The sequence below is a fragment of the Triturus cristatus genome, chromosome 4_1 (assembly GCF_964204655.1).
Source record: "Triturus cristatus chromosome 4_1, aTriCri1.1, whole genome shotgun sequence".
Lineage (NCBI taxonomy): Eukaryota > Metazoa > Chordata > Amphibia > Caudata > Salamandridae > Triturus > Triturus cristatus.
In genome coordinates, this window is record NC_140585.1 from 1,237,450,483 (window position 1) to 1,237,469,082 (window position 18,600).

At 49.0% G+C, this 18,600-nt stretch overlaps 1 protein-coding gene across 5 annotated transcripts in view; it reads left to right on the top strand.

The window, feature by feature from the left end:
* The window catches only part of ZNF740 (zinc finger protein 740), a 240,497-nt gene extending 225,211 nt beyond the window's left edge, over positions 1-15,286 (top strand). For 3 of the 5 annotated variants that reach the window (XM_085654655.1, XM_085654653.1, XM_085654654.1), the window contains exon 7: positions 10,929-11,994. In XM_085654655.1, coding sequence (XP_085510781.1) covers positions 10,929-11,018 — 90 coding nt within the window. In that variant the 3' untranslated portion in view covers positions 11,019-11,994. Of the gene's footprint in view, positions 1-10,928 lie in introns of all 5 variants that reach the window. The other 2 variants (XM_085654652.1, XM_085654651.1) reach the window with 2 other exon arrangements.
* The last annotated feature ends 3,314 nt before the right edge of the window (positions 15,287-18,600 follow it).

Here is an 18,600-nt window from a genome sequence, read left to right on the forward strand (position 1 = left end):
AATTTGTAAGGTTTTTTAAATACTAAGTTATGTATTTATAAATGTTTTTTTTTCAGGTTTTTTACCGTGCGCGCACCGTGAATTATTATTATTTTTTCTAAATCGCGAGGTGCGCGCACCGCGCGCGCGCTCGGTGCAGCACCCACGGTTCGCAGTGCGTGCCGTGCGCGCACCTCGCGATTTTTAAAGAAAAAAATAGTTTTTTCCCCCTTGGGGGTCCTTCTGTGACCCCCTGACCAAGGCTAGGGGGTCAGGAACTGTCCACTCTGCCCCCTTTTCACGTTCTCCACCTTTTTTGTTCACCCCCTCAGACTGCGAGAGACAAAATGGCGGCCGACACTTCCTGGTTTCGACCGATTTGAATGTTTACCGACATCTAACAACCAATCAGAATTGCGCTTGCGCACGGCAGGGTGCGCGCACAGTGCGCGCGTATAGATATTGATATGCTTTTAAATGCTATTTTCTCAGGAAATACTGAACAGATTTACACCAGACCTGCAAAAGGCACTTCCTTGACCTTATGGCTACCTCCCTGCCAAATTTCACGTAATTCTGTTCAGCCGTTCGGGCTGTAGCTGCGACTAAAGGTCCTATGGAAAAATGCATGGGGAAAACGCGTTTTGGGACCCCCCCTTTTTCTCGGCCCTCGCTTGACGAATCACCCCGAGACTTTCAGGGTAGGAGCTGAGCGGAGCGCCCCATTAGTTTTGAAAATATCGCGAGGATTCGTTAACCGGCACCAAAGTTATTCAAAATAGAATTTTGAGATTTCCTATGGAAACTAGGTTGTAACTATAACTATCTACTGGCGACCGCCAGTAGATAATATATATATATATGTATATGTATATATATATATATATATATATATGTGTGTGTGGGTGTGTGTGTGTGTGTAGGCACCAGAATCAATACAATCAGGTAAGTATGTTTTTCAATAGAAATACTTTTGCATTTAAAAAGTCGACACTTAGTGTATTTTCAAGAAGCAGCAATGTTAACTTATGGGAGGAAAAACAAGTGTTAGGAGAAGTGGACATAACCCTGTCCCAGAATTCCTAAGTTTGCCATCTTCAAGATGTCCAACTCTGTCCTGTTCAGGTAGCCGATCTTAGGGGTGGGACCAGCCTGGGGGTGGGCACGCCTCCCTGCCTAGCTAATTTATCCACCTGTCCAGGTGTCAAAGGACTCTGGACAAAGGGGGCTGGCTTCCTCTCCCGTGAGGGAAGCTGGACTCGCATATTAAGGGTGGTGGCTTCTTTGAAGTTCTCCAGCTTTGGAGTGCTAATCAGCAGGTCATGCTGTGAGAAAGGGTGTGAACACCCTCCACCCGAGCAGGCTTTGTTTCTGACCTCCTGTGAGCAGAGGCCCTCTCCCTTGTAGTCAGAAACGTGTCTGGAAGGCTGGCATGAACCAGTCAGTTAGCATACCAGGGGCTGGAAGGTTTTCAGGGGTCACCTCTAAGGCGCCCTTTGTGTCCTGTATTATTAAAGCCGACACTTGCATCATTGTTGGCTCATTAATATGAGATGTTTGATACCAAACATCCCTACTTTCAGTGAAGCCATCATGTAGCTGGGGAACTCGTTCCACCAGTGTCCAGCACATGTACTCAAAATGCTTCCCTGTTCACGTGTACTGGCAGCAATGGGACAGACCAGCACAGGGGCATATCTGCCCTCACAGGTAGTATAGTGAACCCTACCTTAAGGCTGTTTGGCCTGCTGTAGGGGTGACTTACCTACTCTCCCTGCAGTGTCTGTGGGCATGGCACACAGGTGTGCCATGTTGTGTTTTCACTTTGGTCTACATCAAGACACGCAGCCTGCAGTGCGTCCGTATGTGTTGGATGAGGGGTATTTAGGGTGGCACAATTCGTGCTGCAGGCCTTAAGGAGCCTCTCTGGCCTCCTTGCCCTAGGTACCAGGCGTACCATTTACTAGGGACTTACAGAGAGTGCTAAAGATATTGCCAATTGGGGTACAATTGCACAGTTTTGGGAAAGAGATCCAACACTGGGGACCTGGTTAGCAGGAACCCTGTGCACTTCCAATCAAAATCATATTGAATACCAGGCAAAAAGTGGGGGTGACCATGTCAAAAAGGGCTACTTTCCTACTGAGGGTAAGCATCGTTCTACTAGGACAGTTATTATTCACTCAAAGGAAGAGACTAGTACTACAGTGAGTAAATAACCACCATGATCTGGTTTCCTATCAGGAAAATGTAATTGTTCCTTATATGATTTACCTGACTCAATCAAGACTTCAATAGTTTTCCAATAAAGCCCATCTTGCTGCCATTACACCGTACAGGAAAGGAGCATTCCAGTGATCTTTAAAAAAAAAAATTATAGTTCCTATGCTAAGACTTTCTAGAAGAATTAAAAGACACTTCTGGTTAGACATCCACCTCCTCCATGGACGCTGAATTTGGTTCTATCCAAATTATTGGTGCCTCATAGCAGCACCTTTCGTTCAAGGTAGCTTTTTATTTAAAGTAGCGATTACTTACTAGTGAACTTCAGGCGCTATCTTCAGTAGAACCATACATAGTGTTTCACCAGAATAGGGTAGCCTTGAGGATACATCCCTCTTTTGTACCTAAAGTGTACCAGACTGTCATGTAAACCAAACAGTATAATTTCCAGTATTTTGCAGTTATTCCTCTTCGCAGCTGACATGTCACTTCATTCTTAGGCATAAAAAAAGCCTTACATTTTATTTATCAAAACAAACCAGCTGTTTGTCAATTATCGCCCTCTGAGCAATAGGATGGCTTCATCCAAGCAGTATATTGCTAAATGGATAATGACATGCATTACATGTTGTCATCAGGTAGCTAAACTAACAAACCCTTTCCTGGTAAGCCTAGGGCTCAGTCTACACGAAGCAAGATTCCTACTGCAGCCCGGGTAAGGAATGTTCCTTATGCAGAAAATTGTGTATACACACTTTTGCTTAGATGACGATGCAATAGCTGGCAATGTGGTAGACCAAACAGCATTTAAGAACCTTTTTAGTTAAGGTAGCTTTCATACATGTACTTTCAAGTAGTGCTTTATATAATAAGAGGTTTTTGTTTTACAGACGAAGAATGCAGTAAAAGTAAGCTTGTATTGCTGTCAGTTTATAGAGATTACACATTTGAGTATCTCAAAGGAAATCAACACTGATTGCTTTAAAATGAAATGCATCCCAAAAATATTGGCAACTTGAAAAAATGTCCATAGTTTCAGGCATTTTTTACCAACACATTGTGCATTTGAAGTTGCACCAATCAACAAGATATATGTGATGCAAGACAGTATTTGCTGTCATACTGGGGATTCAGCTTTAAATCATGGGTTACTTGTAAAAATGATATAGTGAAGACCTTGCTGAGTTCATTTACAGGTAAAATGTAAATGGTTGGTTACAAATGTGGCTCCGGTTTGAAACTTAAAATTCTGGCAACGAGGGAACTGAGTCACGGACCCAGAGGAGTCTGCTCAAGACTGCACAGTGTGTTGTAATGGAAAATGTGAGGCTGTGATCAATCTCCTTAATCTGAAGGATACATATGAACAATTTACTAAAACATTATGAAAAACCAGCTGATTATCGGTCCCTCCTGGACAGAGCAATTCACAAGATTGTATCTCTGAAACATTGATAAGAATAAAATCTGTGGGATAATTGGTATCCTCGCATGTTCAGAATTGCTTTAAGTAGAACGCTGGTTTAATGAAATTGCTAGCATTTTTGGACAACAGCCACCATCAAAGTAGTAGCCTAGACAGAGCACAAACAAAAGAAAAGACCTGTCTAGATTCTGTTCATAGTCAGTCTGGTATAATCAGAAAGGTGGCATAATTGGACTTTTGCTACAATCAAATCGCTGGCATAATATGGCCCATGGTATAAGCTGATCCTGAAAGTTCGAGGCATGTGGGCTGCTGAATTCATATCTGTGCATAGATCGCCGCCTAGTGTTGGGTCCGGATGTTTGCACGTTGTTGTCCTGGAAGAGTCTTCGAAGTATCCTTGGATAGGTGACTCCTCCCATGGACTACAGTGCGCATGGGCATCCTCTCCATCCTCAGATTGTTTTTTTCCGCCATTGGGTTCGGATGTGCTATCTTAGCTCAAGTTAGGAAAAACTTTTGTCGAGGCCACAAGGCCTTTAGTTCGCGTCGGTACTGTTTATCGATCGGGTTTCGATACTTTTTGTTAGTTTACTAACTTTCAGCACCGACTTTGTTCGCATTTGCCTGTCCATCGACTCTACTTCGACGATGGAATCCAGGACGCCATTCAAAAGGTGTCCGGTATGCAATGCGAAGTACCCACACATCGACGTCCATCCGGTGTGCAACAAATGCCTTTCGCCGGACCACGACGAATCGACATGTATGGCCTGTGCCCGGTTCCGTTCAAAGAAGACTCTGCGGAATCGTCGAGCGGCGAGGCTCGAAGCGCAGCACGCGGCACCGGCCCCAGCTGACATCTTCGACGAGGCTGACGACGTCGAAGAAGTAGAAGTCTTACCCTCCAGTCCCGTTTCCGAACACGAACACGAACCCGGATCGGACGAGGCCGACGAGTCACTCTTCCACAGAGGTGAAGACGACACCGAGGTAGGAGACGACGAGGAGGCCTTAGGAGCCGAAGAGAGTAGCTCCGATGATGAACAAGGCCTACCTGTTCAGACCGAAATTTCACCAGCGCCACAGACTATGGCTCCGGTCGAGGGATCGCCTTCGGGCCTTACCCGAGACCTATCACGCAGTCCTTCGGCCCCGCCCTCGGGCCCGGCCTCGGACGTTCAGCGGCAGCCATTACCGCTTAAGCCAGCTGGTTTCCCTTCCACGAAACCGAAACCGAAAGCTGCTCAGGTTCCTACGAAACCGAAACTGAAAGTGGCGCTAGTCGGATCGAGGCCTTCAACACCTTCGACGCCAGCGCACCGGGTCGGCACCGACCGCACCAAGAGAGACTTCGGTGCCGAACTCGAGACGGGCGACATGGGAGTCGACAAACGGAAGAAGGTCATCGGCGCCGACAAACCTGCCCGGTTACCGGCGTCGACGCCACCGACACCGAGGGCCGTCCCGCCTGCTACGCCTCGCAGCACTCCCTCGACGACACCAAAACCTCACGTGTCGAAGACGTCGACGGTGATCTCCGCACCTCGACTCGATGCGCCACGGGCGCAGAAGATATCTGCAGCCGCCTCGACGACCCTGGCGGGGGCCACGACCTCTAAGGCGCCCCGAGTACGGCCTGGCGCGATGCCAGGCTGCAGATCCAAGGACGCCCTCCAGGACCCGTCGGGTTCCGGTTCGGCTCCGGCGGTTTCGTCGGTGCCGACCAGCATTACCTTCGGCTTGCCTCCACCCACAATCCCGAAGGCGTTTCAACTCAGGACACAGGTCACCAAAACTGCGGTTACACCTGTCGAGCCGTCTCCGTCACACGTCATCGACGCCGACACTGGCAGGATGATTCTCCACGGCCGAAGGATAACTTCGGAACCGCCATTGGAGCCTTTCAGGATCCCGCTAAAGAGGAAGCTGCCTGTGGACTCAGAACCTCTCCTGTATGAACCCTTCTATTCACCCTACCAGGATCCACACCGGGCCTCCCCCACACGCTCCGACACGGATGCATTGGGGGACTACTTGGATGAACAAGTCCCCTACCATGTGGACACGGACCCTGATGACCAGCAGGACCCTGACCAAACTTGGGGCGACCCTGCAGACCCCAGTGCACCTCTTGATGCACAGGACACACAACTATATGGGCCAAAAACATCACCCACAGAGGATACTGCGGCGTTCAACGCTCTGATTGAACGTGCGGCAAACAACCATGATGTACAGCTTCACTCTGATATCATCGAAGATGACTTTCTAATGGACACCTTTGCATCCTCAGAAAGACATGTAAAGACTCTGCCAATGTTGAAGGGGGTCCTCAAGCCAGCCACTGACATTTTCAAGGAACCCACCAGGGCACGAGTGATAAACCCCAGGATCGATAAAAAATACAGATCAGCACCTGGGGATCCTACTTACATCAGAGGCCAATTACCACTCGACTCCATCGTTGTGGCGAATGCCCGCAAGAGGGCACACTCGCAGACAACGGGTGACGCTCCTCCCCCGGACAAAGAGTCCAAGGTGCTAGAGACCTCCGGCAAGCGAGTTGCCGCACAAGCTGCAAACATATGGCGCATAGCTAACACTCAAGCGCTCCTCGCTCGCTACGATAGAGCGCACTATGACACACTGGAGCAACTTCTTCAGCACCTCCCTGACCCCTACAAAGAAGGTGCAGAAATCCTTATCAGAGAGGGACAGCTACTCACAAATGCTGCCATTAAATGTGCACTAGACGCTGCAGACACGGCTGCCAGGGCCATCAACACTAGCGTCATCCTACGACGTCACGCCTGGCTACGTATCTCAGGATTCAAGCCTGAGGTACAAAACAATATACTTAATCAGCCCGTCAACCCCGACTTTTTGTTCGGACCTGAGGTTGACACCACCCTCGAGAAGATAAAAAAGGACACGGACACTAAAGTCCATGGGCGCCCTACAAACTCAGTCCTTTCGGAGCGGCTCCTTTCGTCGCCCCGGAAACAAGGGGGCAGGTAGAGGACAGGGGTCACAACAAACATATAACAAGGGTAATACGCAGACCACCTACGATAAGAACACCCGAGGTGGCTATCGTGGCTCCAGTACCAAGGGCAGAGGACGTGGCTACGGCAACACCAGGTCCTCCCCCAAGAACAAGCAGTGACGCCCTCTCCCTTCCTCCCGACCACATAACACCTGTCGGGGGAAGGCTACAACGGTTCCTGTCCACGTGGAACTCCATCACCACGGACAGGTGGGTCAAAGATATTATAAAACACGGTTACTGTCTGGAGTTAACTTCCACTCCACTCACAATACCACCAAGAAACCGTCCTATGTCCTCAGAGCACTTAACGCTCTTACAGCAAGAGGTAGAAAGTATGCTTCTAAAAGGCGCTATCGAGCTCGTACCCATCCACGAGCAGGGCACGGGGGTTTACTCCCTCTACTTCTTAATTCCAAAAAAGGACGGGTCGCTCAGGCCTATATTAGACCTGAGACCCCTGAACCAGTACATTCTTTCAGAGCACTTTCACATGCTCACTCTACAGCAAGTCCTTCCGCTTCTCAAGCAGGGAGACTTCCTAGCATCACTGGACCTCAAGGATGCGTACTTCCACATACCCATCCACCCCTCACACAAAAAATACCTCAGGTTTACTGTTCAGGGGCAGCACTATCAGTTCAAAGTCCTTCCCTTCGGCGTGACAACAGCGCCCAGGGTTTTCACGAAGTGCCTAGCTACGGTGGCAGCACACTTACGGAGGCAGCATATACACGTCTACCCCTACCTAGACGACTGGCTCGTTCAAGCGAAGTCGGCCCAGCAATGTGCAAGCCATATGTCCCGCACCATTCACCTTCTTCACAGTCTGGGATTCTCACTAAATTACCCAAAGTCCCATCTCCAGCCCGCACACGTACAACAGTACCTGGGCGCGACTATAGACACTCTGGCGGCCTCAGCTCAGCCAAGTTTAGTGAGGATCAACAGCATACAACTGCTGATCTCCAAGTTCAAACACAATCACTCGCTTCCAGCGCGAGTGTTTATGCAGTTGATAGGCATGATGGCCTCCTGCATCTTCATAGTCCCGCACGCGAGATTACATATGCGCCCACTTCAGGAGTGCCTAGCACGTCAGTGGAATCAGGCTCAAGGACAGTTGAAAGACCTAGTGTTGGTGAGCGGTCGGGCATACAACTCTCTGCATTGGTGGAATCCACAAAACCTTTGCAAGGGGCGACCGTTCCAAGAGCCTGTTCCACAAATAGTACTGACAGCGGACGCGTCTCTCCAGGGATGGGGAGCTCATGTACTACACTACACAGTGCAGGGACTATGGACGACACAACAGAAGAAGATGCACATCAACCTTCTGGAACTGATGGCAATCTTCCTGGCCATGAAGGCTTTCAAAGTACATCTGTGCAACAAGGTCGTGTTGATCCGGACGGACAACATGACCGCAATGTACTACATACAGAAACAGGGAGGGACACACTCTCCACAGTTGTCTCATCTGGCTCAGAGCATGTGGAAGTGGGCCATTCAGAGGAACATGTTCCTCATGGCAGAACACCTCCCCGGCAAGGACAACCAGATGGCGGATCTGCTCAGCAGACACAGCCACCAGATGCACGAGTGGGAGTTACACCCATCAGTACTCCAACCGTACTTCCAGCAGTGGGGTCACCCAGAGATAGACCTATTCGCGACAAGCGAAAACGCAAAATGCCAAAGCTTCGCCGCCAGATTCCCACATCCGCAGTCGCAGGGCAATGCGATATGGATGAACTGGTCCGGCAGATTTGCGTACGCTTTTCCCCCAGCACCGTTGATACCGCTGGTGGCTCGCAAACTCCGACAACACTCCCTGACACTCGTCCTAGTTGCTCCCACGTGGGCACGCCAGCCGTGGTACACCACCTTCCTCGAACTTTCCGTGGTACCGCATCAAAGGCTGCGGATCAAACCCGCGCATTTGACGCAGAACCATGGAGAGGTTCAGCACCCAGATCCGCAACAGCTGAACCTGGCGATCTGGCTCCTGAAGTCCTAGAGTTTGGCTATCTCAATCTGCCACCTGACTGCATGGACATCATCAAGGAGGCCAGGAGACCCACTACAAGAGCTTGCTATGCAGCCAAATGGAAAAGGTTCGTCATTTATTGCGGTAATAATGACATTAACCCGCTGGACGCATCCATCCACGACATCATATGTTACCTCTTACACCTATACCGATGCAATCTGGCGTACACCTCTATACGTGTCCATTTGACCGCAATATCAGCCTATCTGCAAACCAGGCAGCACCTCTCTCTATTCAGAGTGCCTGCCATCAAAGCATTCTTGGAAGGACTCAAACGAGTCATTCCACCTAGTCACCCACCGGCTCCAATGTGGAACCTCAACTTGGTCCTCACACGCCTGATGGGTCCACCCTTTGAACCTCTACACTCATGCGAGATTCAATTCCTTACCTGGAAAGTAGCCTTCCTGGTAGCGATCACTTCCCTAAGAAGAGTTAGTGAACTCCAGGCACTAACCGTTCAAGAGCCATTTATTCAGGTTCACGCCAACAGGGTCGTACTACGTACCAACCCCAAATTCATGCCCAAAGTAATATCGCAGTTCCACATGAACCAGACTATTGAACTGCCCGTTTTCTTCCAAAACCCACAAACTGTTGCAGAGCGGGCATTACATACACTAGATGTACGGAGGGCCCTCATGTACTACATCGACAGGACTAAACCCTTCAGGAAGACAAAACAACTATTCGTTGCCTTTGCCCCACACCACAAAGGTAACGCCATCTCCAAAGCAGGGATAGCCAGATGGATAGTTAAGTGTATTCAAATCTGTTATCAAAAGGCAAAACGCACATTAACTATTCCACCACGAGCCCACTCAACACGCAAGTTGGGGGCTTCCATGGCCTTCCTAGGAAATATTCCCCTGCATGATATATGCAGAGCAGCCACATGGTCCACTACACACACATTTACAAAACACTATTGCGTAGATGTGCAGTCAAAACAGCAGGCAGCTGTAGGACAGGCTGTTCTCAAAACACTTTTTCAGACCGCTGCAGCTGGCACGGGTAGCCGCCGCCAATAGAGGGCACTGCTATGTATTCTATGCACAGATATGAATTCAGCAGCCCACATGCCTCGAACTGAATATGCTACTTACCAGTATGCATCTGTTCTTGGCATGTAGGGCTGCTGACATTCATATCGCCCTCCCTCCTCCCCGGCGCCTGTCGCAGCTGCAGCTCTCAGAATTATTGCAAGCATGGTCATCACTTTCTGTATCTACTCCATCACTGCCACAATGGCGAAAAACAATCTGAGGATGGAGAGGATGCCCATGCGCACTGTAGTCCATGGGAGGAGTCACCTATCCAAGGATACTTCGAAGACTCTTCCAGGACAACAACGTGCAAACATCCGGACCCAACACTAGGCGGCGATCTATGCACAGATATGAATGTCAGCAGCCCTACATGCCAAGAACAGATGCATACTGGTAAGTAGCATATTCATTATCATTTCTTCACCGTGTGAGCTAATGGGAAAGTATGCTTTGTCTCCCTTCAATTTATTGTACTCTCATTAATTATTTTTATTTTTTCTTCTCTATTCCTTTTCCTCTACCCCACCGACTTATTTTCCTCACCCCATTTGTAATAATTCCTATATTACCTTGATTTATCTCACATTCCTGACCGTTCACATCTTTGTTATTCGATTTCTTGCCCATCTTTATTTTCTTGTCCCTTCTTATCAATTTTTTGCACACGTGTACAACCAAACCGTCCTGTTTTTCATTCATTCTAACTTCTGTTTTCCTTCCCCCTTGTGTTTCCCTTCCCTTTATCAACCTGATTTCTGCCCCAACTTTTAAATTGTAACAACCATTGTTTTCCCATCACTGATTAACCATTCCTGTTTTTTGTCCCTTGACCACCTCTTGCTTTTTTTGACCTCACATCACGTCATGTTGTTTTCTTGCCTACACTTGTATTTATTGTCCTCATCTTACCGATTCCTCTTTTAAAAAAAAATATTTCTGCTCGTTTTCTGTCCCCATTTGTCTACAATCAAACATTCTTTCTTCATTTCAATGTTTCTGTCCTGCTCTACACTACACTTCTATTTTCTTCCCTTTTTGTTTTCCCATCCGTCTTCCTCTTGGTTTGCTCTGTTTTATGTCTCTTTTTCTTCCTTTGTTTTCTGTTGATGGTCCATCCCAACTCTCTGTTTTCTCTCCATGCATCTCCAGTCTTTCTCCAGGACGGACAGGTTGCTGAGACACAAAAGAATGTGCCAAGGATGCCAAGCAAAGGTCCCAGACGGGCCTTTCCTGCTGTAGAGATGGGCATTGATGACGCAGTGAGCTGCAGGGGACCCTGTTCACTCTCTTGTTTACGTTTATGTCCTCTCGTGAAATTATATGATGGAGAGAGATAAGTGGGGTTTAACGTGCAGACGCTGCCAAGGAATGGGTATCGTCACCCACTTCAATACACTCTGGACCTGGATGCACGGCATGGCGTTGAAAGCTGTTCAAGAGGACAGTCCGCTTTTGTTCCCTTCAATATTAGGTTTCATTGTGGACTTACTGTGACTTGGAATTTGAGGGAATGGACCTCTTCCCCAGTGCCCAATCAGTTTGTGCTAATCATCCTGTGGGAGGTACCGACTCCAAGATTGACTTTTTTTCCCTGACAGTTGGGCCAGCCCTTTGGCCTAACAAAGGTGCAGGCGGACTTACCAGTTAACAAGTAACATTTTGTTATGATGGAGCTGCACCAGGTATATTAGGCCAAAACTCTAGGTCCGCCCTTGCTTCCTTACTAACCCCTCTGGTGTGCTGGGGAAACCTGAGGTTTTTCAAAGACAGCCTTGTTGAACAAGGCTACAAGAATTTCCATGCAACAAGAAGATCAAATAAATATCCTTGATATTCGGTGGAGAAAGGTGATATGAAATCGATTTCACCGGCACAAGAGACTTGCTGCGAATGATTAATCGACTGAACTCTGACCTCACTAACTGCTCTTGCTGTAGTTCTTTAGGGTACTCGACTGCTAGGGAAACAGAATTTCAGGATAGTAAATGCATAATTCTACAGTATTTTTCCATTCCAACGTATTTCTGCAAAGCCAGGGAGACTAATGTATTGTAGCAAGTGAATTGGGTAAATTCAGGAACATGTAAACATTCAGTTAACCTTGGTAATAATTCCACTGAAACCTATGCATGAAGGCACACACTGGGGCAGTTTTCGCCAAAGGAAGGTGTTTTTGAAGACATTTTAAGTCAATGAAATTGCAGTCTTTTTTTCTTAAGTTCTTTGATGTCCTGTTTTCATTACATTTCAGGGAGTATGCAGAGCTATAGTTTTCAGTAACTTCAACATGGCCTACTTTTGCTTGAATGTAATATTTTTATGTAACTTTTTTTACTGTTCACATATTGTCTGCATCCAAGAGGCAAAGATTGTTACTTACCCTGTTCATTATTTTTCCACTCTCCACCCGGGGCTTTTATTGTATACACCTACATAAAGTGTTGCCTTGAAAACCAGCCCATTCCAAAATATTGACTCTAAAAGTTGTTTAAACCCACAAAACAAAGCTACAGAAACGTTTTTGTTTCTTGTAAGTCTATGGACAATTACTGTTCTAAATTGAGAATGAAGATAAGCAAGTGCAGACTTCTTTTGCATATCAATGTTCTTGACATTTTCATAGTGTGTGTCAAAATATTGGGTGTTCCAGAGTGAAAGCAAGGCTAGATGGGGCAGTGGTGGAAGCCATGCCTGACTGCAGACTAATATAGTGGATGTTTGGCTGACCTGATTTATTGCTATCATCTAGCAGTGCTTTGGTTAGCTTTGCTGAGGGTGCTGTACATATTACCACTCACAGTACCTGATGCTCAATTGTAGTTAGGGCTGTTCCCTGCTTTACTCCTAATGCAGCCTTGGACCTATTGCTGATTTGTGCTGAAGCCTGTCCCGTTATTGACATTCTTGGTTGTGTTGACATAACGTGGCATGGCAAAAGTCTTCATCATGCTTCTATCCCCCCCAGAAAATGGTGCTTCATAAATGTTCATGCAAAAACTTTCAGGTCACTGTTTGGAATTACATGACCCGAGTCTGTTGGGTTTACTTTGTCTGTGGGTTGTATTTAATTGAAAGTAATATTTAGGCAAAATGGATATTACTGTCAGGTACTTCAAATATAATGGTGCTTAATGACTAAGGTCGGTCTTACACGGGCCTATCTAGGCTGAGAAGTGTCTGAAGGTTTAATGCTTTTCATCATTTTGTTTACAGTATAGTTTGGTGTTAAAACCCCAACTGTCTGTGAACAAAATGTCTTAAGGCTGCACTTCAAGTATTTAGAAAATGCATAAAAAGAAATGCGGTCAGGCACTTGTTGCTGGTAAAGAACCAGTTTTAGGCTGATAAAGAGTGATATAGGAATATTGAAAAGGTATGGAGATGGAGTGTGTCATTTGCTTGCTAGAAATGGTGCTACTACTCACATATACTTTTCAAACTAGACCTGAACCAAGAACTGAGTTTGGAGCGACACTTGTATTCCGAAGGTTAGATATAGCAATCAGTGGATGTGTACACAGTTCTCATGCACAGGGAGAATTGAGGGATGTTTAGTACAATAATGTAGACATGGAGGAGTTTGGCAGAATGCAAAGTTCATACCTTTAAAAGTGGTCTTTCATCGGAACAGTTGTTTTCTTTTTGCAGTGGCAAATGGATTCCAAAATCTATGCTGGAACATTATACTTGGAGATATTGGCTTTTCAGCAATTTTACCTGCCTTGAAAATACTTGGCTATTTTCTTAACATTGCACAAGTTCGAACTAAGGTTCGGCTGTTGTTTTTGGTACCGTAAAGGCAAATTGACCTCTGGATTATCCAAGTCAGCAGGGTTGATAATAGGCGTTAGGTTTAAAGCTATAATCCAACGTCCTTCACAACAGTGGTATTCTTTCATCAGCTACTGGCACTACTAGCAAAACATGGTGAAGGCTAACACAACCTCTTGAGATGGTATTCCTTTAAAATATAACTGCTGCATTAGTAGCTCACAGGAAGCAGTATTACCATCATGTCATCATGCTGAAGTGACATAAGCTTGCCTGCAGCATATTTCTAATTGGTGACTAAATATAAATAAAAAGACAACTTTCTTCTGCTACTACACTCCACATCTCACTGGCAAACCCTTTTCCACCTGTGCGGAATCCTACACAGTGTACAATTATGCATGGGCAGACTAGAGCCCCTTTGATCCTTTCCTCTTCCCATCCTGGGAAGCTCTTGACTGGAGTATCTTTACATCCATTTCCAGGCCGGGGAAGGATTAGATCGGGGTTTCAGAAAAAGTAAATGTTTATGTCCCTTTCCCAAACTTACAAGGCATATCACACCTCGTCGCAACAAGGCAGGTCAGTTTCTCAGCCCTTGAGTGATATTTATGTACTATGTATGAAGCTGTCCCAGTGCCGCCTTGTCTCAGATGGCCCCTGTTTGTCCGATGTGCGCTTTACAAGCCATCGTTCTTACCGGGAAAGCCTTCGGTCTGCAGATGGGCGAACCTGCTCGGCGAGCGCCCAGTGTCGGACCTGTAGGTAGCGAAGCCCTTCCGCTTCAGGTAGCCCATATTCCTGCTTAAATTGCTGAAACGGGCGTACACCGTCTGCGTCGTACATGTGGTATAGAAAACGGCATCCGGCCGGTTTCCATCTGCCGAAGGCTACAGAATCCATCCCCGGGGCAAACTCCGGATTATCGAACAGGGGAGTAAGCGGGGAAGGGAAGGTAGTGAGCTCGTGGAGTGTGTTAGCCCGGTCCCATATCTCCAGAGTTACACGGGTGATGTAGGAAGCGTAGAGGTTAGGAGGTCTATGCTGTTTGCGGAGAAAGGGAATTTCCTGCAGGGGTCGTGCTGCTACCGCCTGGTCCTGAAACAGCCAGTGCTTTTCTGACTCCCAGCGGCTCCATTCCACCAGGTGACGTAACTGGGTGGCCCGGAAATAGAGCTGGAGGTCAGGAATCCAGAGGCCGCCACTGTCAGGTGGGAGAGAGGACAACAACCGCTTCATGCGCGGCTTACGCCCATTCCAAATAAACTGGGCCAGCTCTGATTGTGTCTGCTGTATCCATCCGGTAGGTGGGTACAGAGGAATGGTGCGGAAGAGGTACAGGATCTGCGGCAGTATGGTCATCTTGACCGCCGTAATTTTGCCCAGCCAAGAGAGAGGGTAATACTTCCACTGCCCACGTTCCCGACGATTCTTCTGGCGCAAGGCCGCATAGTTGAAAGCCACCACCCTTGGAAGCGTAGAGGCCAACTGAATCCCCAAGTATGGAACCGATTCCTCTGCCCACTGAATGGGGAGCGAGCTCCGCAAGTACTCCCGAGTGGGTGATGACAGGGAGAGATCAAGGGCTAACGACTTTTCCGCGTTCACCTTGAACCCAGCGACCTGTGCGAAGGTGTCCAAGTCCGCCAAGCAGGCCGGCAGTGCCTCACGCGGGTTAGATAGGGACAGCAACACATCATCCGCGTATAGGCTGATGGTGTGCACATACCCCCCAAACTTAATCCCAGAAACCGCTGGATTTTGCCTGATCCTCTGGGCGAGGGGTTCCATGTAAGCGGCAAAAAGCAGTGGCGATAGCGGACACCCCTGCCTCGTGCCTCGCTCTATAGGAAAGCTGAAGGACGGTTGGCCGTTCACCCGAACCGCAGCCGACGGGAGCCTGTAGTAATTAAAGATATGAGTGCGAAATTTCTCTCCCAATCCCAACCGTATCAACACCTGCTCCAGATAGGGCCAATGAACGCGATCAAACGCCTTTTCAGCGTCGATCGTGAGCAGCAAGTATTCTCCCGTCGTGCGTGATGCCTTTTCCGCCAGGTGTAGAACTCGTTTCGTGTTGTCAGGTGCTTGACGCCCTGGGATAAACCCCGCCTGGTCCGGCTCAATAAGACCAGGCATACAGGGTGCTAGTCGACTGGCCAGAATTCCCGTATACAGCTTAAGATCGATGTTTACCAGCGAGATGGGACGGTACTCCCCACAACGGGTCTGGTCTTTCCCCGACTTGGGGATAACTGCTACAAAAGCCCCCAAAAGGTCCGAAGGAATCGCCCCCGCGGCCGAGAAGGAATTGAAGAGCTGGGTGAGGACGGGTGCTAGCAAACCGCAGAACGTCTTATAAAAAATAGCAGTGAAACCATCCGGCCCCGGGGCTTTCATCAGTTTCAACCGGGAGATGGCCGCAACTACCTCCTCCGGGTGAATAACGCGGTCCAGCTGGTCTGCCTTGGACTTGGGCAAGGTTGAGAGCATTGCCGAATCAAGAAAAGCGGTTCCATTATCAGGTGTTAACCGGGAGCCAGCGTACAGGTTGGCATAAAAGTCTCGGAATGCCTCAGCTATATCCCTGTCCTCCGTGACCCGCTCGCCATCCTCTTTACAAATCTCACGTATCCCCTGACGTTTTTGGGCCTCCCGCAACTTATGAGCGAGAAGGCGCCCGCACCTGTCCCCCCCGGTATAGTAGGCATGTCTCAATCGCAGGGCCGCAAACTCCGACCGGTCTTGATCGAGAGCCGCTAGTTGCTGCCGCACTGCTCGGAGCTGGCGCCACACTCTGGCGGCTCCCGTCCTCTGATGGATGTGCTCTAGTTCCCTAGTTTTTTGGGTGAGTTCATCCCGCTTACTTTTTACGTTCTAAGTTTTCAGCAGCCGAGATAGCAATAAACTCTCCCCTTAGGACTGCCTTCAGCGCCGCCCATTGCGTCGCTAATGTTGTGTCAGTGTTGGCATTGTGTGAGAGAAAATCAATGATGGACCGTCGTATCTGCGGCATTGTGTGAGAGAAAATCAATGATGGACCGTCGTATCTGCGCTACAACATTGTCCCGGTGGTGCAGAGCATCCCGGAGGCGCCACACCGTGTCAGGCCGCACTACTGGGGGTAGGGTCAACGTGGTAAGCACCGGCGCATGGTCGGACAGGGAAGCCACCCCAATCTCAGTCCCTGCGGCCATCGCCCTGACCGAAGAGGAGGGCCAGGAGGTAGTCCAGCCGAGCATATGTCTTGTACGCATGAGAATAATAAGAAAATTCCTGGCTATGCGGATGGAAGCTGCGCCACAAATCACACAATCCCAAATCGTGAAGACGAGCAAGTCCCGCCGCCGAAAGCACGCCAGTCTGGTTTGTGCGTTGGCAAGATCTGTTGTGTACGTTATCAAACACAAGATTCAGATCCCCACCCAGGAGAATATTGCGATCCCTTGTGGCTGTAACCTCCGTGAGAGCAGACTGCAAAAATCGCTCCTGACCTTCGTTAGTGGCATAAATAGAGCCAATGGTGAAGGTCAAGGCACCGAGCGCAAATCTATAGGCTAATAACCGACCTCTGATTTCCGCCTCCTTCTGCAGAACTTCCCCCTGAACCGCTGTGCCACTAGGATTGCCACCCCCGCAGACTTAGAGGGGCCAGAGGAGAAGAGCTGTGTCGGGAACTTTCGAGAACGGAGCCGGTGACAATCTTGAGCCAAGAGATGAGTCTCCTGGAGGAGACAGATGTCAGCCTGCGAGTTCTCTAAGCACGACAGTACAGCTCTGCGTTTTACTGGGTTATTGAGACCCCGAACATTGAGAGTTAGTACTTTAAGCGTATGCGGCGGCATTCACGTTATCCAGAAAACCCAGGGATTGCTAGTCAGGCAACCCATCACTGGAGGGGGCAACGAACCCCGAGCGAACGGTGTGAGTTCCCAGCGCTAATGAGGCCGCGTCAACTCCTTACGACGATGGACGTGGAACCCTATACCCCCCCCCAACCAAATCCCCCCCACCCTACCCAACAACCCCAACATCTGAGCAAGAAAAATCAGAAACAAGTGTCCTTCACCTTCCGGTGAATGGTGAGTCAGTGACGTGAGGTCGAGTACCACAATAAGAAGGCCACCCTCCCGACCGACAGCCGGCATCAGGACCAGAGAACCGAACAGTCTGGAAGCTCAGCCAAGATCAGCCGGATGGGGATTTGTTCAAACCCACGGAGACAGTCTCCAGAGCTGCTTGTTGGTCCCTGAGAATCTCCGCCGCCGGTGGTTTCTTGGCGCGTCGCCGACGTCCCTGCTGGCGCCACCCGGGCCTATTGTCCTTTGCCTCCCCAGGGAGCCATCATCTCAATCAATCAATCAATCAAGCATTTTGTATAGCGCACTACTCACCCGGAGGGTCTCAAGGCTCTTGGGGAGGGGGGGTCCACTACTGCTCGAACAGCCAGGTCTTGAGCTGCTTCCTGGAGGCGAGGTGGTCTTGGGTCAGACGGAGGTGGGTTGGGAGGGAGTTCCAGGTCTTGGCGGCAGGTAGGAGAAGGACCTTCCTCCTGTAGTGGCTCTTCGGATGCGGGGGACGGCGGCGAGGGCGTGGTTGGTCGATCGGAGCTGGCATGTCGGAGTGTAGAAGTTGAGGCGGCTGTTGATGTATCTTGGGCCTTGGTTGTGGAGAGCTTTGTGTGCGTGGGTGAGCAGACGGAAGGTGATTCTTTTGTTGACCGGGAGCCAGTGCAGGTCCCTCAGGTGACCGGAGATGTGGCTCTGTCGGGTGATATCGAGGATGAGTCTTGCTGAGGCGTTCTGGATCCGCTGGAGTCTCCTCTGGAGTTTGGCGGTGGTTCCGGCGTAGAGGGAGTTGCCGTAGTCCAGTCGGCTGGTGACGAGGGCCTGGGTGACCGTCTTCCTGGTCTCGGTGGGGATCCACCGGAAGATCTTACGTAGCATGCGCAGGATGTTGAAGCACGACGAGGAGACGGCGTTGACTTGTCTGGTCATGGAGAGGGAAGAGTCCAGGATGAAGCCCAGGTTGCGTGCGTGGTCTGTGGGTT